Genomic DNA, 23,598 nt, shown 5'->3' with positions numbered 1-23,598 from the left:
GCCAGGTGGGGCTCAGTTCAGCACAGTGGTTCCCCCCACCAGCCCTTCCCATGCTCTGCTCTCCTGGAGGGCTCATTTAAAGGACACCCACAGGACAGGGGGTCCCCTTGAGGAACGGGATAAAAGTTTATTGTATGTAAGAACCAAATCCATGAGATATGTACATGTATTTACATGACAAAATGAATAAGCCTAATTATTTACAACAAGGACTGTCCTTCACAAGTCTGTACATCGAGAAGTAATTGTCAAAACATATTTACACATGGGATCCAGCAGCTGTGGGCAAGACAGAGATGGAAAAAAACACAACTGAAGGGTGACGTGAGAGGGACTGTGTAGCCATGGACCTTGGCAGGACTGGGTAGTGGAAGCCAGGGCTGGCCTGCCCAGACACTGTCCCAATCCTTCAGGGTAGAAGTGTGGACCTCTGGCCTGTTGTGTCCTGAGGAGGTGGGTGGTAGATTTGAGGGGGCTKCTTTTCTTCCTCTTTGTCTCAAACCTGCCGACCTGTGCCTCAGCCAGGTGCCTTTGGGGCCATCTCTCCTCCAGGTGCCGGGTGCCTGGTGCCTTCCCTCGCCCCACAGCCACTGGCAGGGCACAGGCTGGGAGCTGGGGGTCTCCGAGGGGTTACAGCTCGCTGAAGCGCACCGCCGGCTCCAGCTTGTGGGACAGGGCAGTGAGGACCTTGTCAAACTTCTCRTAGCGCTCAGCCTGGCTGCTCTCAGCCCCACGGCTGCCCCAGAGCAGCCGCAGCTGGAACTCGGTGCTGAACACTTCCAGCAGCTCTGCTCTGCCCTGGAAACCTGCGGAGCAGAAAGGGAGAGTCAGATCTGTGGGATGGGATGGGGACCCTGTGCCTGGGGGGTGCTCCATTGGGAATGGGGCAGAGGGAAAGGGGCTCTGCTGTCCCCTCTGCTTACCCTGCAGTTTCATCTCAGCATTGGTGTGGTAAAGCCCACCATGGTGGGCCACCATCCGTGCTGCCTCCAGGTGGGCCATGACCACCTCCACGCCGTTGTCAGTGGCCTCCCAGGGCTCGGGGTTTTCCGTGAGAGCCTCATCCCGCTCCAGCAGAGTCACMAGAGGTATGATGTGGGGAAAGGTGGTGTTGGTCAGCGGCGGCCCTTCTGGGGAGAAAGGCACTCTTAGACCTYGTGTGACCTTGTAACCCCTCCCCATCTCCCTGCAGAGCGCTCATGTGGCCACACAGTGCTGCAGAGCCAGGCAGCCACTGTGCTCCCAGGAGAGGCTTTAAGGCTCAGCTGGACACAGCAGCTGCTGTGTCTGTTCGATCGCTGTGCCTGGGGCCATCGCCTCTTCAAACACCAGCTCCTCCCAGCCAGGCTTTCTGGCTGTGCTGGGAAGGGAAAGCTGCTGTCCCTGCTCAGGCTGCATTTYCCAGGGCTGCAATGAGGAGTAGGCTTGCAGACCACAGGGCACTGGGCATTAGAGAGACATGGCTTTTCATCTTTCCAACTGGCCGCCCTGTCCCTGGGTTTGGCATCACCGCCATGCGAGCGCRAGGGTTTGGCCCAAACCTCGCGGTTTGTTTTATTTAGTTATGAAATGCTTCCTTGGGAAGGAAGGGGCAAAYGAGGCCAGACAGGCCCTGCTGGGTGCTGGGGCGGTGCAGCAGCCAGAGGGGAAGTGTCTGGCACCAACTGGGAGAGAGTCAGAGCTCCCAGAGACGCCATGCCCAGACAAAAGGGAAGGAGAAGGTGAGTAAGAGAAAGCAAGTTGCTCCTGTTACCTCTGCCCTCATTCAGGTTCTTCAGGAATGGCTTAAGCTTCTTCTCATAGAGGATTGCGCCCTCCGTGTGCCGCTGCCGTAGCACCATCCAGGTCTGCTCCAGCCGGGCGATCTGAAAGGAGACAGGGCACGTGGAAGGTGTTGGGGGCAGCACAGCTTCCAGGCATCAAGCTCTGGGCTCACAGCCTGGCTCTGGAGCCACGGTCCCCAGCCTYGTACACAACAGTGCCTGCTGATCCCAAAAAGAGCCTCCTCCACCAGTGCTCGTGGCCAGAGATGGCACATCCCTGGCACTGAGGCTGGGCTTAGGATTTCTCCCSCTGCCTGTGCCCCAGGACAGTAGCTTCCCTGCGTTGCAGCGGCCTTGAAGATGAGATGCAGGGAGGGGGCAGCCGTTCCACCTCCTTTGTGMAGGCAGGAAGCAAGACTTCCCAGCTGGGCTCGATTTAAAATTGAATTTTAATCTCCTTTCATCTTCCAAAGGGAGCAGTGTGGCCYGGAGACGCTGCTGCCACAGCCTTGAGACTGATTTGTATTGTACCAGAGGGCAGATTCATTTCCTCCCAGGAACACAGCCCAGCACAAAACAAAAAGCCCAACCACCGAAAAACAATCGGATCCTGGCGGGACTGGTCTGTCTGCTCCGCGGAGGGGATGGCTCTTCCCCTTCCCCGCTTGCATCCCAGCGGATGTGGCCCCATGCCTCCTTCCCTGGGCATTTTCCCCTTTCACCCATCCCAACAAATGCTGGAGCCTGCGGGACACAGGGAGAGGGATGCATTTTGAGCCAAGGAGCATCTCTGTACCTGTGTCATTTCCAGGGCGTTCATCACAGCTGCAAAACTGAACATGTTCCCCATGGTGCTCTTCAGYTCAGCAGCCAGCTGGATGGTTTTGTGGAGCAGGGCTGCCCGCTCCTCCGTGCTGCCTGTGCAGCCCAGGATGTCCACGGCGATCATGATGGACATGGTGTGAAACCTGYCAAAGGGCGACACACAGAGCAGGGTCAGCACGGGGAGGGGGCTCAGACAGGGAGAATCCACTCCCCACCCCTGTGCCAGGCTGGGAACACCCAGGGGAACTGGACCAGGCCATGCAGGGCAGCTCAGTGGGCTCATCTTGGCCGTGCTGTGCCGTACCGTTCCAGCAGGTCCAGGCGGAGCTGGTGGCCGTGGGGAAGGGTGAGCAGCTCCATGCCAGAGCTCACCCCCATGAGCCGCTGCATCTCCGCCGTCACACCCAATATCCGGGCGACCTGGCAATGAARGTGAGAGCTGATTAGACCTTTGTTAATTGAGGAGAGGCTGAAGTGTCTTTGGGCAGCCTCTTGCCTCAGCTCAGCCTCTGCCTGCCCTGGCTGATACAGCATGGCAGAGCCCAGCAGGGATGCTCCCATGCTCAGGGGTTCCCTGACATTCAGGAATGCACTGATCCCTGCCAAGCCAGAGTGATCAGAGGGCAGCAGTGCCCACCCATCCCTCCTGGCCCTGGCCGTACCAGGCAGTCCACTTTGGTGATGTGTTTGGCCAGCGTCTTCACGTCCACCTCTGCCAGTAGCTCTTTGACTTTCTTTAGCACAGTCATCTCCAGTGGTTTGTTCTCCAGGGGGATGAGCAGGGACTGGAAGGCAGCAGGGTTGAAGGACGAGGTTGTTTCCATGGTGGGGGGCACAAAACCCATAAAGTCCGGCTCTGCTTTCAGCCTTTGCCCTGCCTCAGCTTCCCCAGAGCTGTTCTCCACAGTCCCTCTGTGTCCTTCCTCCACCTTTAGCCTCTCCACGTAGCTCTTTGTTGGCAGCTGCTTGGTGTCGTGGGCTGGCCGCTCCCTGCTGATGGGTGAGGTGGGGTGCAGCTGGCAGTAGTGCCCCGTGTCCGGGTCGCTGTAGCTGTTCACRGAGGGAGAGGGCGAGGCACGGGCGTACCCGTGGCAGGGAGTGGAGTGGGAGCTGTGGGCAGAGTCTGGCAGAGGTTTGCTGTTGTTCCCATGGCACAGTTGGGGTTCGCTGGACCTTCTAATGACCGGAGAGGCCGGGGTGATTCCAGATGCTTGGCAGGCATGTGGCTTTAGCCGTGTGACTGTAGGGAACAGAGGAGACACTTATCAGAGCCTGGAGATGTGCACACACATGTAGGAACTGTGCACACAGCAGCCCAGGGACATGGGGTTCAGGAAAACCCCACAGCCAAAACAGAATAACCTGGTCCCAGGACAGCTGTACAATGATGGTCCTGTCCCTTAGATCACCCTCCTCAGGTCCCTGCATCACAACAGTGCCAAGTCCAAGCTGATCCACAGCCCCACTGTCTCCAGAGGGATGGAGGGGTGATGCCTACCTGTGCTGTAGGCAGGTGACGCTGGGTTCTCAGAGATAGGGGACATTGGGGAGTGCAGGTCTTGGATCTGGTCCACGCTGACGGCACAGTTGCGAATGATGTCTCTGTGGTGGGGCAGGGACACACTGGGGAAAGGTCARAGAAGGCAGGTTAGTCCCTTAAAGCAGGGCCCAGGCAAGCACAGAGGGGCTGGGATGAGGGTTTGCTGCCCCAACACCTCCCTTGGATCATCATCACCTCCTTCCACAACTATCCCTAATGAGAGCTGGAAGTCCTTACCCACTGAACCCCCATAAATCAGAGAGAGCCTGCAGGGACCTTGGTCCTATGGAGGAGAGCAGAGCAATGCAACAGTATGCCATGCCATGCCATGGTACTTGGGATGGGATGAGTTTGATACACCCCAGGGTGCTGTGGGTAAGTGGATCTAGCCAAGGGTAGTTTTCTAGGACTGTGCTGCAAAGTGTTATCCAACTCTGGGTGTGTTACTCTGTTTCTACCTGGGAGCTGTGTTGGGCTGGTTAGGTGAACTGTTGTTCTGACCCAAAGCTTAGGAGAGATGGAAAGTTCCTGGAAATGGGACTTGGGAAGTTGCATAACAAGCAAGAAGGTCTTGGACTGGTGGGGCAGCAGAGGTGGCCTGATGCAAACATGGTGTGTCAATAGTGCTGCAGAAGATACTGAGTGCAGGGAGGGCTGCAAAGAGTTATGGCAGGTAATTCACTGCCCTTGCTGCCGTGGGTGAGGGCTGGGCTGCTGTGATGTGTTGGGTCTTGAGCGCTGTGCCTCAGCAGTGGGAGGAGGATGGGACAGCAGTGGCGGTGATAAGGGATTTGGGGAAAATGTGAGTGATGAGGAAAGACTGATGGATCTGGGCTCTTCTTCTGGAAACATATGCTCTTCTGGAAGTCTGAGTGTTTTCCTTTTCCCAGCCATAACAGTTGGTTGCCTGTTCTCTGCTGGCRCGTTCTCACCCTGCCCTTGGGCTGAGAAGGTCGGGGTGGTGAGAAAGCAGCTTGGCTTAACAACAGGCTGTGTCCTGCTGGAGGCAGGACTAGATGGGTCTGCCCTTGGCTGCTGCATATGAGGATATGTGTGTGGCCCTGCCTTTCCTGCAGGGCTCTGGGCAGCCTGGGATTGCCAAAAGTGAGCCATACAAAGGAAATCTCCTCCTCCACCTCTGGAGAAGCCCAGCTGGCCAAGGTTAATGTGAGCAGCTCAGCTTTGTGAGGCTGTGATCCAGACTCCATCAGCACAGCCCCATCAGTCTCCCCCTGCCCATCAGGCTTTCAGCTCTGCTTGGTAACTCCTTGCAAATGCTGAATGGAAAGGGCCCTGAAACTAAAAGGGCCATTCAAAACCAAACAACAAATGCTGTCTTGGTGTCTGGGGCTGACTCTCCTCTCATGTTTGTCTGGGAAAGCTCAGCTCCATGGCTCTAACAAGCCCTGACATGCTGGTAATCCTGGACTGGGTGATTGTAAAACACTCTCTGGCTTCTGGCCTGCGATGCTAAAGTCATGTCTGCTCACTGGGTGTCTGCTGCGGTCGCTCAGCATGGTTGGCAGCCAGCCTGGGAGAAAACCCCAGTTCCAGCTGAGTACTGGTTCTTCCCCCCATGCCTCTGCTGCTCTCTATCCTCCATCCCCGATCCCAAACCTCTGCTCTGCACCCAGAGAGCAGCAACTGAGCATGGCCCTGCCTCACTCCTGAGGGTGATCCTCTGCTCAGCTGAGCTGAGCTGAGACTGCGTGCTCACCTGGTCGGGCACCCCTCAGCCCTGGTGATCTTGTCTGCAGTCAGACCATCCGTCATGGTGATGCTCCTCCTCTTGATGTGCCCGCCTTTCTGGCTGGAAGGGCTGTGGGGTCCCCCRTGCTTCCCGTTGGCCAGCCCGTAGCTGGCTTCCAGGTAGCGCAGGGGGAAGGTGCGGTTGATGGGGCAGTAGACGATGGCCCCGCTCTGCTCAGAGATGGCCTTGCGGTTGCCCACGTAGAAGCGGACGAGGGCAGGCACGTTGTCAAAGCTCTCCTGCTCGAAGAGATACTGGACACGGGTATGGCCATCGCTGGACTTGACTGTCACCTTGTTGATCTTGAAGTGGAGTGGCTCGTTGCGCCAGCGGCACGTCAGCACRTAGTCTCCCAGGCTGGTCAGCGAGTCGCGGATGAGGAAGTCGCCATTCCTCTGCACCAGGCTCTCGGACACCTGGAAGGGGGACAGGGCATACCTCAGCTACAGCCACACTGCATGGACCATGGGGCATGGGTGGACGCTCTGCTGGGGCATTATTTGGGGCACTGGCTGCTCCCCTTGCCCCTTTTGCTGTGGCAAAATCAGGCAGCTCAGAGCACATGAAGCCCTTGAGCAGAGGTTTCCCAGGAGAACAGGCTGGTGGTTCTGTGTGGCCTTAGAGTGCTCTCCCACAACATTCCAARTAAAGGGTGCCCAGAGCCACCCGCCTTCCCCTCCTCACCTCCCGGGGGATGCGGCCATGGTACCAAGCGTGGCTGCGCAGGTCGGTGCTGCTCAGCTTCAGCTCCTCTTCCAGCTCCTTGTGAAGCTTCTCTGGTGATGAATCAAGGATGTATTTCTCCTTGGAGAACTGTAGAGAAGAGAGCGCAGTGCAGAGTTAGGCAGTGCAGCAGCGCAGGGACTGGGGAGGGAAGGATCCCCACGTGGGGATGCCAGGAGCAGAACTGTCCCCAAAGGCCAGGTAACTCAGCTGTGTGTGAGGATTACTGCTTGTGGCAAAGGATGTGGGTAATACGAGTGTTGACAGCCAGATCCCGTCACCAGGAGCACTTGGAGGGTCCCTAATGTGCCTGGTGTGCTGCCCCTGCACCCCAGCTCAGAGCTGAGTGTGGCTGGGCAGGAGAAAATCTGCCYCAGCTCCCCCTTAAACATCTCAGGGGCTGAACTGCCATGGGAAGGACTCTTTCAGGAAGAAACCTGCATTATTCCTCCTCCTTTAAACATGGTTCTCCTTCCAAAGGGTTAACTCACTGTGTTTAGCCTGATGGCAGCATGAATAGTAATGACAAATGTAAAGGGAACCTTCTGCATCGAAATTAGCTTTTGGAAATTAGCTTTTACTGGCACTGGTGCACCTGAGCCTGGAGGATGCAATTTGCCCCCTCCCTTCCCCTGGAGAGATAAGGGATGATGGCATCATGTCTCCATAGCTGGAGCCTGCCTGCYYCCCTCCCTGCCTGCTGCTTGGCCAGCATTCCCACAGGGCAGCTGCCATGGTGGAGCCAGGGGATGTTTGGGGAGCTGAGCACAGGTTTGGGGTTCCTGTGTGCTTCACATGAGGCCGGTTCTCTTGACACAGCAACTTTGAGATGGTCCTGCTGTGGTACCAACACAGCTGCGTGGWGGAGCAGGGGCTGGGAGCCAAAACTGGGTTCCCTCCATATCCCAGATGTGTGCTGTCCTGAGAGGGGGATATGGGTGCCATTGCCATGGACTAAGACGCTTGGATGAGGCTGCTGGGGTGCCCTGTTCCTCTGCTCCCATGAGTGAGGGTGGCCTGGCTCGCTCCTGGTGGCAGTGCCAGCGTGAGGAGGCACCGAGGSCTGGCCCAGCTCCTTGGTGCCTGTTGGRGCAGGATGCTGGAGGTGTCTCRGAGGACAGGCATGGGCTTGAAGCRCTGCTGACACTGCCCTGGCACTGCCAGGGGAGCAGGCTGGCACTCATGGCTGGCCTGGTGTGGCAGCCGGTTCCCCAGAGCACAGGGGGGTGCAGCCCCATGCCAACACACCAGGSACCTGCCTCAGAGCTCACCCCTTTGCCCGGTGCCTCATCCTCCGTGCCCCATATTGACTCCCTCTGCTCCTCTACTGGCTGTGAGCAAGGGAAAGCRCAGAGCACTGTGCTGCTCTCCTTGTACCCACTGCTCTTGTGATGTTCCTGGGACCTCACAGAGTCCCTGAGCAGGACCCTGACCCCAGACCTCTCCTTCCCTGGAGAAGATGTTCCATCCCTCCTAGGAGCTGCATCCATTAGCCAAACGAGGCAGAGATTGTCTCCCGGGGACCCTGCTCAAGCCTGGGGAGATGGAAGGAGGCAGTGGCAAAGGGCCTGTGCACTGGACTGTGCCCCAGGGCCTGCCCTCACCAGCCTGGACCTGCCCTTATTCCTCCCCTCCCAACTCCTGTCAAGCCAAAGGCGCTGCGAGAGTGGAATCAGAGCATATGAAAAGAGCGTGGATTGAACTCTGACTTGCTCATCCAACCATGTTTATTCTCCCTGTGAGAGGGTCCCGTTGACTGGAGCTGCAGGRATGTGGGGATTGTCCCCCCCTGACCAAGGGCTGCAGGGAGCTGAGCACTTGGGGCTGCTCTGGGCCCTCCCAGAGACAAAGCCACCCGGTGTTGCTGARCCCTATTAAAAATAAATGGTAGCCAGCCGATGCTGCAGGGGTCCAGCTGCCTCCTGGGGGGCCCAGGCCGAGCAGATGCCGTTTCCATGGTGACAAATCCATTGCCACGGAGCAGACCTGGCTTGGCCGAGGGGTGGTGGGGGACCCTTTGCCACAGGACCCTCCCTGTGACACTGTTTCCCCCAGATCCTGGGGCATCAAGGGACTCCCCCCTGGAACTTCTCCTGTCTATGCAGGTGACAGCCATCARAGCTCATCCGGGAGCGGTTTGGAGACAGCTCTCCCCCCACCACCCCTGGAGCGGGGATTAGTGCCTGTTCTGCTCAGCATTGTACATCTGGGTTTTCCCCCAAATCCTCTCCATGCAAATGTGCAGGATAACAAAAACACAAGCCCAGCTGAGCAGTGCCCCGTGTCTCCAAGCCCAGATTTGGGCAGCAGCCGGCTGGCATCCATGCCAGGAGCCATGAGCTAAGCTAGCGGGAGAACAAGAGGTTTGGGAGAGGCAAGCAATGTTTTGCATCTTGCAGATGGGGAGGGAGCCCAGTTGTGAGCAAAGRGTACCAGGAACCACCTTCTCCAGCCATGTGGAGGGCACTATCCCTTCAGCTCTTGATTTGCATGGTCACTAAGAAGCCACTGCTTGGAGTGATCGTGAGGCTATAATGGCTGGGGAGGCAGCATGTGACTGATTATGGGGAGCCCTTTTCCTTGCTGTGCTGTGACCCTGGGACTGATGCTTGCTGCGAGTCTCTCGTTCTATTCCAACATGGCAGAATCACCTTATGCTGCCCCTTCTGTGTGGGACCTGGGCCCCCCACAAGCCCTTGGTGCAAAAGACCCCTGTGTTGTGCAGGGACGTGTTTCCCCCTGAGCCCTTTGGCAGCGCCCGAGTTTTCTCCGCGTGTCTCGGAGGAGCCCGGCTCGCAGGCTGCCAGCTGGCCAGGCGCCGAGGCGCTGGCACGGTCCGGCATGGCACGGCATGGCGAGGCGGCGCGGGCCAGCCGGGCGCTGTCAGGAGTGTGTGAGCGGATGTCTGAGCGCCGCGCTCAAAAGGCACCGCTTGGCGCTCTCGGCCGYGCCAAGGGAACGTCTAAAGATGCACGGCCCCATGTGAGGTCTTGCATACTAGTGGGCTGGGTGTGGGGAAGAGCCTTGACTGCCGTCAGCATCTGGCTGGAGCGTGTGGTGCTGGGCTCCTGCGTGAAGAACCCCAAGGCATCTTCCAGCTGAGCAGGAAGAAATGGGGATTAGAGCGGTTCTCCAAACCAGCCACACCAGACAAACCAGCTCAGAAGCTGCCAGAGAYGATGCCAAGCTCTGCTTGAGGAATCCCAACCAGCAGCCAAGCTGGSTTGGCTGGAGGAAGGAGAGTGCCCCGACGGGCTGTTTCACAGTCCCGGGGCTGGGGAATCCTCTGGAGCAGCCATGCAATGGGGCAGCTGCCATGAGAGGGCAATTCCTGAGGCTCTCCCTCCCTGCCTGCTTCCCTCACTCTCTGCTGCTTTCTTGATGGAGGAAGCACTTCCAGTGCCAGCCGAGTGGCAAGGACTGGAACTGGTAGTGGAAGGGCAAGAGCTGTGGAGATGGAGGGCGCTGATGGCTGTGCTATGTGTAAAACAGCGTCTGTCGCTCTGTCTGCTCTAAGGAGAGCTTCAAAGGCTGGCATTTTGCTTTCTCTCCTTGCAGAGGTGATCTTACGAAACTGGAGTGATTTCCATTCTGCTTTCCTGCTCTCCCCTCCCAGATCTGGAGGAGTTGCAGATTAGGATGAAGTCAGCCTGGAGAGCAAGGTGTACTCACACCCCACCCTGCTGATAACATCTGACTAACCCCAAGGCACCAAGCACATCTGTTCTCCCTCCTGCTCATGTTGCCTGCCCTATGCTTCGACCCTCGCTAGGGAAATCCCAGCCCCTTCTGGAGTTCTTCACCCTTGCTCTGGCTGCTGGAGCAGCTCTGGGGCTTGGGAAGCAGAACTGTGAGGAAATGGAGTAACAAGCCATTGGGAACAGGTGTCTGGGGAAAGCCACAGACCTGCATGAGGGGTCTTCTCTGCTTCCTCCATACCTGGCAATGGGCTACTTCAGTGATGWATTTTGGAGCAAATATCCTTGCTGAGCATCTCAGCAAATCCAAGAATGGTTCTGCCTGCCTGATGCAGGACTGTTCAAGTACCACCCAAAAATGGTTACTCCACCCTGCGTGACCACAAGAAAATCCAACCGCAAATAACCCCCAGGTTGTAATGGGCTTGCTCTCAGTCTGCATGTCCTACTGTGAGCCAGTCTGTCCTGCTGATCTTGATATCCATATGGGAAAGAAATCACTTGTTTCCCTGTCCTYTCTTGCAATGACTCTAGGAACCTGAATAGCCTCTGAGAAGGCATCAGCCTATCTGCCCACCCCATAGTTGACTGAAGGCATCTCTCAGGTATGTCATATCTTCATTAGTCCCCACTCAAGGCAGATCTTGGCTCACAATCTTTGTTCTGGAGTTCAAAGCCCTTCTTAGGGCTAGTCCTGGCTACCTTCAGGGTCTCCTCTGCCCTTGCCTGTGCTCCTTTGTGGCAGCTCTGGAGCAATTCTATCTCACTGGCAGGGGTGGGGTACAGCTGGGGTTGATGGCCAGAAACATCTGGATGCTCTAAGGTGGGACAAGCACCCCAGGTTGTGTGTTGGCGTGGCAGAGTGTGCTGCTACTGCTGCCCGGGGGAGCAGGTCTCCAATGCAGTGATGCCGTGTGTGTATACACACATTTCCATCCATCTATATATTACTTATCTCACTCCAAGACGGCGGCAGCGGCTGCTGCTGCATCCCTTTTCGGAGCTGCTATTGGCCAGAAATGATGTCAGTGCTTCCCAGGCTGGGTGCACCGCCATTGGCGGTGAGCAGGGATGCGGCTGTCAGCTGGAAGCGCTCCAGTCATTCATGGGGACTTCAGTGTGTGTTTGCTGGGCACGCTTGGACACAAATAGATGGTGAAAGATCTGGCAGAGCCAGGTGAGCACTTAAAGCTCCACTTTTAACTCTTTCTGGTGTTGGGATGAAGTCCCCTTCATCCCCTCTCACATCCCTGCACGAGAGCCAGACGCTCACCTGTCTCTCCCTTGTTCTGGCAGCAGCTGGCTGAAAGCATCGCTCACTCCCCGCAGTGTGCAGCCCAAGGGCACGTCCCTGTGTTGCTCAGTGGCCTTTGGACAACTGGGAAAAGCTCTGCTGCTTTTCCCTCTTCACCCCCACTGGCAATCAAAATCCCTGGCTTTGCGCTGAGATCAGCCGCAATCATGACAAGACTTGAAATGCTGCTTCTGGGCTCCGTCTTACCCAGAATAATCTCTAAAGCTCGGCACCTACCTCGCTCAGCAGGAGTACTGAGTAAGACTGCCAGCTCTCTTGGCTGCTGGCTCCCTTCTAACTTGCAGTATGCTACAGCTCATGCTTCAGACCAGAGCCTGCTTGACTCCTACAGTCCTAAACACCTTTGCTCTGGAGCTCAGTAAATGAGAGAACCAATTTCCAGCACCATGCCTCCCTTGTGCCARTGCCAGAGTCCAAAAATAGGACACCTAGACTCACGCCCAGACAGTGGCAGTGCCGGAAGCACCACAGGACAGGTGACAGATGGAGCCCAGCTTTCTCCCACCAGTCAGACCTGTGCAGTGCAGCACATAGATGGAGACCCGGGCCAAGAAGCTGCGTGTTCATCTGGRCTCGATCTCCCTCCTGTGCTCAGTGATGCTCCGGGCACATGCCACCTTTTGGGGATGCTAAATGCTCCCCATCATGAGGTCTGCTGCAGGTCAGGGCTCCGTTCAGAGACTTTTCTGCTGTCAAAGCACTGGTCCGGAGGGATGTGCCAGGTTGTATGACCCTGGCAGACAGGGACCGAGCTCTGCCCCCCAAGCTGGTGCTCGGCTCACCCCGCGCTCGCTGCCACCTTGCCGAGCGCTGCCCGCACCGGCTCCGTGCGAGCGGGGGCACGGCGGGGCTCCCCGGGGAGGCTCCCCCGCTCTCCAGCGCTGCACCCGGGGGTCGGAGCAGCCCCCGGCGGGTGTGTGCCCGGGAGTCCCCGGTGCGCTTCTCCTCCCACTGTTCCCGCCGCCTTCCCCACGCGTGCGGCTGCCCGGCGGCAGCGCTGGGGCTCCGGTCCCGCCGCCGCCGCCCCCTCTCACCTGCACCTGCATGAAGGAGCCGCGGTAGAAGCAGCAGGCGGCCGCGGACAGGGCGCTCCACAGGCTGCACCGCTCCGTCATGGCGCGGCGCGCCCGGCGGGGGCTGCCCCGGCCCGGGCTGCACCGCCGCTGCCTCCGCCGCCGCCGCCGGGCTTCAATTTCAGCCGCTTCCCCGATTACCTCATCCCTTGTCGGCGGCGAGGGGCGGGCACGGTGCGGCAGCTCCTCCCCGACCCGCCCCAGCCCGCCCCGAGGGTCCGCCCCGGCTCCGGGAACCTCGAGGGGAAGGGGCACCCCGACTCTCTGCACCCTGGGGGAAATGGGAACCAGCTCCTCCGGGGGGAACCGGCACTGCCATGCCACAAAGGGAACCAGCATCCCTGAGGGGAACGGGCACTGCGGGTACCTGTGCTCTGAGGGGAACTGGGAACCAGCTCCGCCGAGAGGAACCGGCACTCCCATGCCGCAAAGGGAACCGGCAYCCCTGAGGGGATCRGGCACCGCCGAAAGGAACCGGCTGCCCGTGCCCTGAGGAGAACCGGCAATCCTATGTGGCAAAGGGAAGSAGCATCCCTGAGGGGATCAGGCACCGCCGAAAGGAACCGGCTGCCCGTGCCCTGAGGAGAACCGGCAATCCTATGTGGCAAAGGGAAGCAGCATCCCTGAGGGCATCAGGCACCCCGGCTGCCTGTGCCTTGAAGAGARCCGGCAGCTCTGAGGGCACCGGGCATCCCTGAAGGGAACCGGCACCGCGGCTGCCCGTGCCCGAGTGGGACTGGCTCCTCTGAGGTGACTCAGCTCCTCAGAGGGGAACAGGCACCCCTGAGGGGARCCAGCAACCCTGGCTGCCGGTGCTCTGAGACAAACTGGCTCCTCTGAGGGAATCAAACACCCCTGAGGGGACCCAGCACCCCTCTTCTCCCCATCCCAAATCTGCCYGCTCTCCCCAGTGATGCCCAAAGGGCAGCCTTGTCCCCTCTTGCCCATCTGTCTTGCTTCACCCTCACAAGGTGGTACCTTTCTGGGGGGGACACCAGTGCCCACCTCACACAGTGGGAAGCTGGCTGCCTGTTTCCAGGGTAKGCTGTCTCTGACTTGTGTTTAATTAAGGCTCTGCTTCGGTTTAATTAAGGCCACAGTATCACRTATGGGATGTGCAAGGCAGCACTGATAATTCAAAGCATCGCTCCAGCCTTGACTCTTAAATAAATGCCCCCAAACTCCTGCCTGAACCCACTGCCAGCGGCTGCTCTGTGACGGGGACATGCAGGGGCTCCCCCAGCCCTGGCAGTGACAAGGACCCACACTTTGCTGTTCTCTCTCCACATCTGCCCTGCACTGCACAACCTGGATTTGGCTGAGCTTCAGTAACTGGGGGCTTCACCCTCCCATCTACAAAGCGTGTCCTGGCCCAAGGACCCCCATGCCTCCCGGGCGATGCTGTGACCTCGGAGAGGTATTCCTGCTGCCACGGACCGCAGAACCCTGCAGCCTTCCTGCTAATTAATTCAAACGAGTCCCTCGCATCCCCAGGCAAGGAGACAGCAGCCGGGGCTGATGAGATACAGGTCCCTGCTTGAGCAAGCGGCTCTTCGGCACAGAACAAAGAGCTTGGAGGCGCTGGCCGGGCTCTCGCTCTGCCCCTGGYTTTGCATGGGAGAGAGGAAATGGGAGAGCAGTGTGGCTGAGCAGCAGGACAGGGCTGAAGCGTGGGGGAACTGGTGGCAGCATGCGGCCAGGGAACGCGGGGCAGCAGGTGCTCACGGGTCCCATGGGTGCCTGCAGCCCCAGCAGCTTGGGCAGGGAGCATGGACTCTCCTCCTCGCCTCCTGCCTGGGGCTGGGGGACACAGCAGATGGCACTGTGCAGGGACATGCTGCTCCAAAAAGATGCGATGGTGAATCATCCTCCTGCCAAGGCTTCTCCCCCGTGACGGGCTCCATGGTTTCCTACTGAGGCTTTCACCGACGAGTGAACGAGAGCCTCRTGGGGTGCTGCAGGGTGAAGTCCTGCAGCTGTGCCTGTGCTTCCCCTCCCCACAGGGAAGCTGAAAACCCCTGACTGAGCTCTCMTGAGGACGTGTGACAGCTTTACTGGTTGCTGCTCTCCCAAAGGGTGATGTCTTTCTGCAGCTCCYTCACCTGCACAAAGGCCAAAGCTGGGCTGGCCGGGATGTTGAAATACAGAGCTGGGTGTGCAGATCCCCAGGCAGCTTGGAAACACCAACCCTCAGGCTATTATTAAAGCACATTAATTACCAAGTGCTTATTGATCCTGGCTTTCCAACCCTCTCTAGCTCTCGGTTGCACCTCTAATCAGGCCAGGCTTGGTGATAGGAGCACCAGCCCTGGCCACTTTGCAGCTGAAGCTCAAGGGCTCATGTTTGGCAGATCYTTGGTGCACACCTGGACACAGACCTGCCTGTCAGCCTTTGCTCATGAGGGCTTTGCAACACATCTCCCTCTTCCAGACTCTCCTTCACTGGTTCTTTYCTGCCTCTCTTTCCTTTGCTCACCCCTCAGCAATGTTCACCCTCTGCTCGTTTCCCTCCCAGCTACACAGAGCAGTGGCATATCCCAGCCCCATCCTCTCTTGCTCCAAAGGCAGGCACAGCAGCCACTTTCCCACCCTGAACCCCGCAGGACCTGGGGCTGAATGAACACTGCTGGGTGCTGAGCACCCTGCAGCTGCACGGGCTGCCAGCCAGGCACAGCGCCTGCAATCAGTTGGAGTGTCCCTGTCATCCCGGTCACTCACACTCCAYATAATTACTTATTTGACTAAAATAGCTGCTGTCACTGCAGCCATCAGTTGCTTCTCTGACCAAAGGGAAGTGGCGTATAAATCACAGCCCGCAGGCAGTTTCTGGATACCATGGGGATGGATGAGAAATAAGGGCCGGATACTCAGGTCCACGATCTGACTGGATGACAGGGAATTCTCCTGGCTTACCAAAAAGGACTTGATCCCAAAGGCAGGGCCATACCCATTGCTCCCCACCTGTATTGTTTCAGTCTATTAAATTATGAGCTGTAAAATCTGGGTGCATACAGCCACAGTGCCAGGGAGAACACCCAAAACCATTCTATTCCTCTTCTCACCCCTCCTTGCCCTCACAGGACTTGCCTGTGTGAGCAGGAGTTTTYCTGCACATCGTAAGGTCCCCATACCAGGATCTTTCCCTGCAAAGCCCAGTGTATTGTCTTTGTAGGGGAAAATGAGCTCCATCACAGCCAGACCCAATACACTCAGTCAGAGCTTTGTTGTCCTGGCACATGTTCCATTTCCAGCCCTGTGAGCTCCCATTCTACCAGTCCCACATGGCTTAAGGGTACGGAGAGGAGAACATCCCACCCAGGGGAACGCTCTGCTACACATCAAAAACCTCATCTGACYCCAGTGGCCAGACTCAGCATGTGGGGCCTTCATTAGCCCCAAGGATGGACCCGCAGGAAGGTGACCCCCGTTAGGAGCCRCAGATGAGCTCAGGGTGCAGCCAGCTCTGCCCCAAGCTTGCCAGTTGGTGCTGCCACAGAAGGTTCCCACATTTCCATGTCTGGCTACAGCCAGGCCCAGGAGCCCCAAGTCCAAAAGATGAAGGTGCAGGGCTCTGTGCTGATCAGACCACCCAAACTGGGCACTTCAAGTCACTTCTCACCAACCACATCTGCCCAGTGGCAGACTAGGTTAGATCCACAACTGGGCARCTGGACTGGGGAAGCTCCAACCCTCCTTAAACAAACACCCCAAAGGMCATGGCATGGCAGTGACCACCCTGTCACTTCAGTGGGTTTCAGTGCCCAATCCTCACAGCATCCCTGCCCCTGCTCCTCTGTGCCTGCCCATCGTGCCAGCAGCCTCCTGCAAAAGGGCCGCACTCCTCCAGAGCCAGGCGCCTCACTAATGAATTTCTGGCCAGACATGAAGAGTCCTCAGGAATGTTAATAGTTTGCTGGAGGATAAGCAAGAGATTTGGAGAGATTTACACCAACTTTCATGTGACAGCCACGAAAGTGGCTCAAACCTTTCCGTTTCTTTACGTGGGGGCGGAGGGAGGAGGCTGCGTCTGTGGGCGTTTGCARGAAACTGGGAATATGAAATGCAGGCAGCTCCTGTGGGAACAGCATTGGGGGGACCGTGTAGGGTCTGTGTCACCTCTGCCTTTCCTGGCCTTGCCAGAAATACTTTCCAGGACCAAAGGGAGACCCCAGAGGGGATGAGGGGTGCAGAAGGAGAGTCCCCAGGCCACCATCCCCTCTCCACCCCTGGCACCCAGCTGGGACAGGCTGTGATCATGYTCGGTGTCTTACCTTCACGTATTCACTGCTGGACTCCAGGCCATCGTGGTGGCTAAAAGGAACAATAAAAACACATAAGCAAAGGGCAGTAAGTCATGRCAGCCAAGTCAAAGGCAGTGGTGGCACTGCTGGGGGAGCAGGGGTCTGTGCCCCTTGTCTTGCCATAGCGCTGAAAGCATGGTCATGATTTTGGGAGTGGTTCCCAGGGCCCCAGCACTGCTCCTGCCTGCTCTGTGCCCAGTCTCAGCACAGGGCTTATCCTCCCTAATGCGATCAGGGGAGAATGAGGCCTTTTTAGAGGATCTCTCCCCAAATCGGCTTGGGACCGTGTGAGTTGAACCAGGGAGACCCAGCGGCCAGGCTGGGGTCCCCGCAGGTCACAGTGCTGGGGGATACATGCCAAGGTGGGGGCCCTGTGCCCTGTTCCCTGGCAGAACTGCATTCCCAGTAGGCAGCTGTTAGGACATGCCACCCAGACAAGCATTTCTGACTTTATCTATGGCCTTGTGTGACCCTACAGAGATCAGACTCCTGCTGAAGCCAGGGCTAAACTGTGACATCCTGACTGGGACTGCTTTTCATATCTTKTAGGTCCAGGTATGTTTCTGTATGGAGAAGACCAAGTGGAACAGCAGAGAGTTCACAAGGAGAGAGGCTGTAACAGCCTGAGCTGAGATGTGCTGCCTTGAGGTCTCACCTTTCAGAATAAAATACAAAAACCCAGATGTCTTTAACCAGAATCCAGAAGTCGTTGCCTGCACAGTGCCAAGCTTCAGTATGGACATCCTGCTGCTTGCCAAGCTTGCTTGCCTGAGCACGAGGCAGCAGCAGGGGCCTGGGGATGGCAGGCTGCCACACCAGGACAGGCAGCTGCAACTAARGAATAACCAAATCTGAGGGTGTCATAGACTTGGGATGTCCCTTTCCTGCCAGAGGTCCGTGCCAGACACATCCTAGGAACTGCTGAGGGTCCTGCACACAACCTTCCCCTGAGATCTGCACTGGTAGAATCCCTGGGGAGCCAAATTCCTCCTCTGTGTGTTCCCTCCAGGTTGAGGTTGGTGCCTGATTGCCCCCGCAAAAGGAAGCAGAGATAGCAGAGGCAACCACTGCCAGATATTTTTCCACTGGACATCTCCCATGGCATTACAGTGCATTGTGACAGGGTCTGCATGAGCCCCTCATAGTGTCCAGCCCTCCAGAAGATAATTCTCACTTCTGGAACTCTTGGAAGTCTTTAAAAAACATGAGGATGTGGCATTTAAGGACACGGTTTAGCGGTGAACATAGCAGGGCCGGGTTGACGTTTGGAYTCARTCTCAGAGGTATTTTCCAACCTTAACGATTCTATAATTCTCCAAGCCCACACTGCAGAAACCGCATCYCCTGCTGTCCAGCTCGGGAGGGGGAAAAGGGGCTGGAAATCAAGCCCATACTTTTTGGGGGTAAAGAAAACAGCGGAGCATTTTGGAGCGGGGCTGGATGCAGACTCCCCTGGGCAGCTGTGGCTGCCTGCCCGCCCCGGCGCTGCCTCTCCAGCCTGTTTGCCTTTCACACGCCGCAGAGCCGCCTGGTGCTGCGAGAGCCGTGAGAAAAACCGGCAGGAGGACGGGGGGCCTCTGGGCAGGAAGTYGGGAGCATGGGAGCAGCTGGGAGACGCTGCGAGGGCCCGGGCAGGAGAGGCCCCCGTGCCGGGGAAGGGCAGCAGCTGGGGCCGCAGCCCCCCTGGTTCTGCGCATTCCTGGAGGAAACGGCATTTTTGGGGGCAGACGAGCGCCTGGGAGAAATTCCAGGGCTGCCTTTGGAGTGCGGCCGTGGCTGAGCTGCTGGGACCCGGAGCTGCAGCAGTGGTGTTGGGGAGTGGGGGTTTGGTGGGGTGGCTGCTCCCTTTGGGCTCGGGAAGGCATCACCGTGACTWGCAAAGGTGCCAAGCTCCAGGATGGCTGCTGGCAACAGTCCAGGAGGATCCTGTGGGTCCAGCCCTGGTTTGAAGCCCACGCTGTGCTTGTCTTGGGACTCTGGTGCAGGCCGTACCCCAGGGGAACCAAATTTAGGCACCTCRTGCCTCAGTTTCCCCTCTGTAGAGTTGCCTCCTGGGAMGTTTGGCTGGCAGCGTTGCCAGAGTGGTCTGCAGGGAGTGTCAGGCAGTGCCCTGCAGGAAGCAGCGTTTCCCGTGCCTCACGCATGGCTGTGTGCACAGGGAAACCAAGTCATGTCCGCCCTGCGACCTGCCAGCGGTCATCTCCCGTTAGTCAGCGTGTCTCTGCCGGAGTCACGGCCACCGCCTTGCTCTGAGCAGCTCCGCAGGCTGGGTGCCACTCCCTGYCCCACAGCAGCACAATTTTCCCCCTCACAGACCTTTTAGTGGGAAAGCCCTTCTGAGCGTGAGCATCCTCAGCCCATCCTGTCCTGGGGACTGTCCTTACCAGGGAYACTCTGGAGAGAGGGCAGGTGAAAATGTGCCCCAGGGCCATGTTTATTCCTCACTAGGGAACATGCTGCTGCCATGGCCTGRCAGGAACAGACTGTCCCCATCCCCAGGGATGTTCCTGCGCAGGAGGAAGGGCTGGGGCGCAGCATTATCCCGGTCCCACTTCCGCCCACCCGCCCTACAGCAGGGCCTGGCCTTGGGATGGCTCTGGCAGATGGCTGCTCCCTGAAAAAAGGGGCTCTGAGTTAGAGTGTGGAGGGGCACAAATAACCCTGATGCCAAAACTTAGTCCAGTCACTCTCGTGCCTCAGTTTCCCTGGCAAGCAGCAAGGCTATCATCAGGGAAGCCCCACAGRATGCAAAAAAGCATTTGGCCCCAAATTTTTGGGAATCCAATTTTGCATTCCCCGGATTCAAGACACCCAGGTAACCCACCCACATCCCCCTGCTGCTTGGCTCCCAGCCATGCTGGCTTKGGATCTCAGCAATTTCTGTGAGACAGAGGGTCTGGGTGAGTTCTCTGCACTCTCCTCGGGGACTCTCTGCCATTGCTGGGGTTCTGCGCTCACTGAAGGATGTGGCAGTGCCACCAGCCCCCCAACCCTCCGAACTTCCAGCCCCTCTGGCGCCKGCTCTGCTGCGGTTTCAGGAGCTCTTTCCTTGAGCAAACACCCCCAYGGGCCGGGGGCCTCGGCAGCCGAGCAGCGGCTCCAACATCTGCGTCCAAGTTCTGTGCCCGCCCCGAGCAAAGCCCCTTCCCAGCCTCTCCCTCCCATCCCCTCCGCTGTGCCGGGCTGCGAAGGGATGGCCGGGGGGCCGAGAGCCCTTACCTGCCCTGTCCCAGGGTGGGAAACCTCCTGCCCACGGCTGTCATCGGCCCTGCGGGATGCAGCGAGCGCCTGTGCTCCGGGATGGGGAGAGGCTCTCCCGCGCTCTGCCGCCCTGCACTGAGCGTCGGGACTTCGGGGCGCGCAAGGCGGTGGCGGACCCTCCTCCTTCCCGTCCCAGCCCTCCTCCGGCCCTCCCTTCGCGGCCGGCAGGAATGTGCGGCCGGCACAGCCCGGCTCCTGCCGCCGGCACGAATTTCTCCTTTTCACCGGGCCACCCGGACCTCCCGAACGCTCCAAGAAAAGAAGCCCCCGGCCCCGGGGCGGTGCAGAGGAAACAGGGGCATCAGGGGCCACTTGAATGTGCGGAAAGTCAGGCCAGCCAAAGAGGGAGAAATGTTTTCGAGAGAAATTTGGAGTCGCCTTAGCCTGTACTCCCAGTCCCATACACCCTGCTGGGCTGGGATTGCATTMGGCCCCTTGTGCCCAGGGGGATAAAAATCCCTCTGGTTGATTCTGAGATCAAAAYCCTTCMAAAAATCCATCCCTCATGTCAGAGRGCTAAGCCTCCAAAYTCCCCCGGGGGTGAGATTGTGCTTRGAGTGGRGGTTTGTGCCCACAGTAGGGGTTTACTGGCGGGTGATGAAACGGGGACAGTGTCTGATTTCAGGATTTGCCCCTGTGCCCTGGGAAAGGCAGTGCTGCTCGGGAGAGGGGGAAAGGATAGAGGGGGTGGAAAARAGGAGAGTGAGAGGCAGAGGAGGCTGTAACAGTGCTGGTCTGAGCTCTCTGCAGCACATCCTGGTGCTGGAACGCAGCCGCCGCAGGACAAAGAGATGCCGGGGCCGAGCGGGGTTGCGAGATGTTTCCACCCCGTCCGGAAACAGGAGGGAGCAGAAATCCCACAGGAAACTTCGTTCCCATGGAGCTGCTGACCTGACCATGCTCCAGCTGTGATGTCCCACCGGCCAGGTGCATCCCGCTGGCATTGTGGGCACCGGGGGGAGRCGCGGGGGGTGGGGGACGACACGATGACATTGCAGTGACCCTGTTGTGTCCCAGTCCCCTCCTCTTGCCCTGAGGCGGCAAAAGGCGGTCTTAGCAGAAGAAAGAGCAAACGCAGTGGGACTGTACCTGTCTGGGGAGATCTCGTCAGGATGCTCTTGTCCCTTTTCCAGCCGATCCCCATCAGTGGTTTTTGTTGCCTCTGCTGCATCAGGGCTTGTGGTTTGGCTGGGGTTTGGAGCCAGGCTGGGGGTTGGTTCTTCTGTCCCAGGGCAGGAGACATTCCCCGCAGGCTCCTGGTCTGTCCTGGCCACCGCTGCCTCCGGGGTGTCCCTGGGCTCAGCCTCGTCCTCCTCCTGCTCTGCTTGTCCAGCAGCCGAGGGTGAGTCTGTGCTTGGGCCAGGGGTGCCGGACATCTCAGGGCACTTAAAGCTGGGGACTGGGGCTGTCGGCGGGGTTTTGCTGCTGGGAATCCCTTTCTCAGGGCAGTTCTTGCTACTCTTGTCTTTGCCCAGGCTCTTGCCTGCCTTGCCCAGGTTCAGCCTGGGCATGGTGCCCATRTGGCTGTACATGTCCGATGAGCGGGCGTAGGGGCCAGGGCTCTTGGGCATGGTGTTGAGATCATCCTGGGTGCTGTCGAAGGGCTCCTCCAGGAAGCCGTGGGGATGAGGGAGATGTGGCCCCAGACTCTTGGAGGTGCTGGGGACCACAGACACRCGCCGCAAGGTGAAGGAGCGGGGGATGCTGCTCAGGCTGCCGAAGCCTTTGAACTTGAAAAACTCTGGCAAGGAGAAAGGAGTGATGAGTGTGGGGTTACTGCTGGGATGGTGTGATGATGGGGTGATGATGGGGGGTCCCAGAGCCCCTGGGCCTGGGTTGGGGTGGGCATTGAACACCGTGCAGCCTGGTGTCACTCTGTCACACCCACACTGCAGTCCCAGCTTGGCATGACCTTCCCGTGGTCTGGGGTGTCTGTGATGCTGCTTGGGGCATCTTTGCTTTGGGAACCCGGGAGCTCTGCCCTGGTCCCCTGGGGAGCAAAAGCCTTCGGTGCCATAGCAAATCTAGCGGCTGCATCTCCCCACCGCAGCTGAGAGGCGGAGAAAACACCCGGCCCYGGCGAGCAGGAAACTAGAAATTATTTCAAATCTCTTCCTCCCGCCCTCCCCCTCCCTGCTTCCCCCGGGGGACTCTGGGCAGGGCTGTGCCCATCCCCACAGCCTCAGGGCAGCCCTGCAGGATGCAAGAAAGGGACACACGGCATTTCCCCRGGAGATGGGGGTCCTGCCCACATGTGCATGTCTCGCCAGCACGCTGGAGCAGGAACCAGCCACGGCCGCTGCTGCGGGCGGGAGACAACCTTCCCACTTCCTCGCCGGCCCCTCGTCACCTGCAAGGGCTGAGCACGAACATGTTCGCCGGAGAAATATTTATAACTCTGGCGGGCGGCTTTGCATTTCACACCTCAGCCCCAGCTCAGCTCTGCGCGCCGCTGCAGCGCAGCCTCGGATGCTGCCGGTGCCGGTGCCGGGTCCCAGCAGGAGCCAGCCCGTGGCTGTTGAGCAGCGTTCCCCTGCCAGCCCGGGTGCTGTGGGTGTTGTGGGTGCCTCCGGGGGTTTTGCAATGCTGATGCCGCCCCGGGGCAGGAAGCGACACGTTGCAGAGGTGCTGAGCAAGGAGCGAGAGTTTGGGGCTGCTCGGCCCTCGCATTGCCACCTCCAGTCACTGTCCGTGGGGTCTGCAGGGCATCCCTGCAGCTGGACAGGGTGCAGGGGCTGCAGCAGCTCAAAAGCCCCTCTGCAAAGCAGAAATCTCATGGCCTGAGTGCAGTTAGCAGCAAAACTGCTTTGCACTAAACATCCCCTTGAAGTCCAAGCATCCTCTGCTACCTGCTCCTCCTGGGGCTGCTGCAAGGTGGAAAAGCTAACACTGGGGACTCTCCCCATCTCCCCAGCACTCCACTACGAAGGAAAATCCCAGCTGGGATGGGGCTGGCTTTGGCAAGTGGAGGGGTCCCGGGGGAGCRGAGGGACTGGCCCCCCTCTGGCGCCGGCCCCGCGAAAGGAATGCAGAGAGCACAGCCCAGCGCTGGGAATGGGGTGAAGGCCACTGCAGCCTGCCCCCGGGGCTCTGGGGGAAAGCTGAGGGCTGTGAGAAAGTGCAGAGCTCGCTCCCGGTGGGTACCGAGCACTTCCTCCAGCAGAGCCAGTGGGAATCCATTCCCAGGCTCCCACCCCGGCTCCTCTGCTGCAGGAGCACCCTGGGGTGAGGGTCCTGRCCATCCCCAGCCCCCAGCGCCAGCTGGTACTCCAGCCCTGCACCCTGAACGCTGTGATTTGAGGGGTGAAGACCCCCAAACCCTGCCGTGCATTCTTGTGGGCACATCCCA

The 23,598-nt window shown here is 58.6% G+C and overlaps 1 protein-coding gene across 3 annotated transcripts; it reads right to left on the bottom strand.

Moving 5' to 3' along the window:
- Positions 1 to 101: 101 nt before the first annotated feature.
- On the bottom strand, positions 102 to 21,880 carry SH2D3C (SH2 domain containing 3C). Of its 3 annotated transcripts, none has more exons than XM_057374591.1 (11): positions 21,339 to 21,880; positions 16,959 to 16,998; positions 6,563 to 6,691; positions 5,846 to 6,294; positions 4,087 to 4,211; positions 3,251 to 3,828; positions 2,893 to 3,008; positions 2,560 to 2,731; positions 1,754 to 1,865; positions 924 to 1,127; positions 102 to 806 (listed from the first exon to the last, which is right to left on the bottom strand). In XM_057374591.1, exons 1-11 carry the CDS (start codon positions 21,818 to 21,820, stop codon positions 631 to 633), a joined length of 2,583 nt encoding a protein of 860 aa, XP_057230574.1. In that variant the 5' UTR covers positions 21,821 to 21,880; the 3' UTR covers positions 102 to 630. The 3 variants fall into 3 exon arrangements, with proteins under 3 accessions (XP_057230574.1, XP_057230575.1, XP_057230576.1); XM_057374592.1 differs by lacking the exon at positions 21,339 to 21,880 and adding an exon at positions 20,208 to 20,344 and having other exon boundaries at positions 924 to 1,130; XM_057374593.1 differs by lacking the exons at positions 16,959 to 16,998; positions 21,339 to 21,880 and adding an exon at positions 12,649 to 12,806 and having other exon boundaries at positions 924 to 1,130.
- Positions 21,881 to 23,598: the final 1,718 nt, after the last annotated feature.

The sequence above is a fragment of the Malurus melanocephalus genome, unplaced genomic scaffold (assembly GCF_030028575.1).
Source record: "Malurus melanocephalus ecotype Western Australia unplaced genomic scaffold, MMel_1.1 scaffold_230, whole genome shotgun sequence".
Classification (NCBI taxonomy): Eukaryota; Metazoa; Chordata; class Aves; order Passeriformes; family Maluridae; genus Malurus; species Malurus melanocephalus.
The sequence above is the reverse complement of the archived record's forward strand: the minus strand, read 5'-3'. Positions and strand labels throughout refer to the sequence as shown.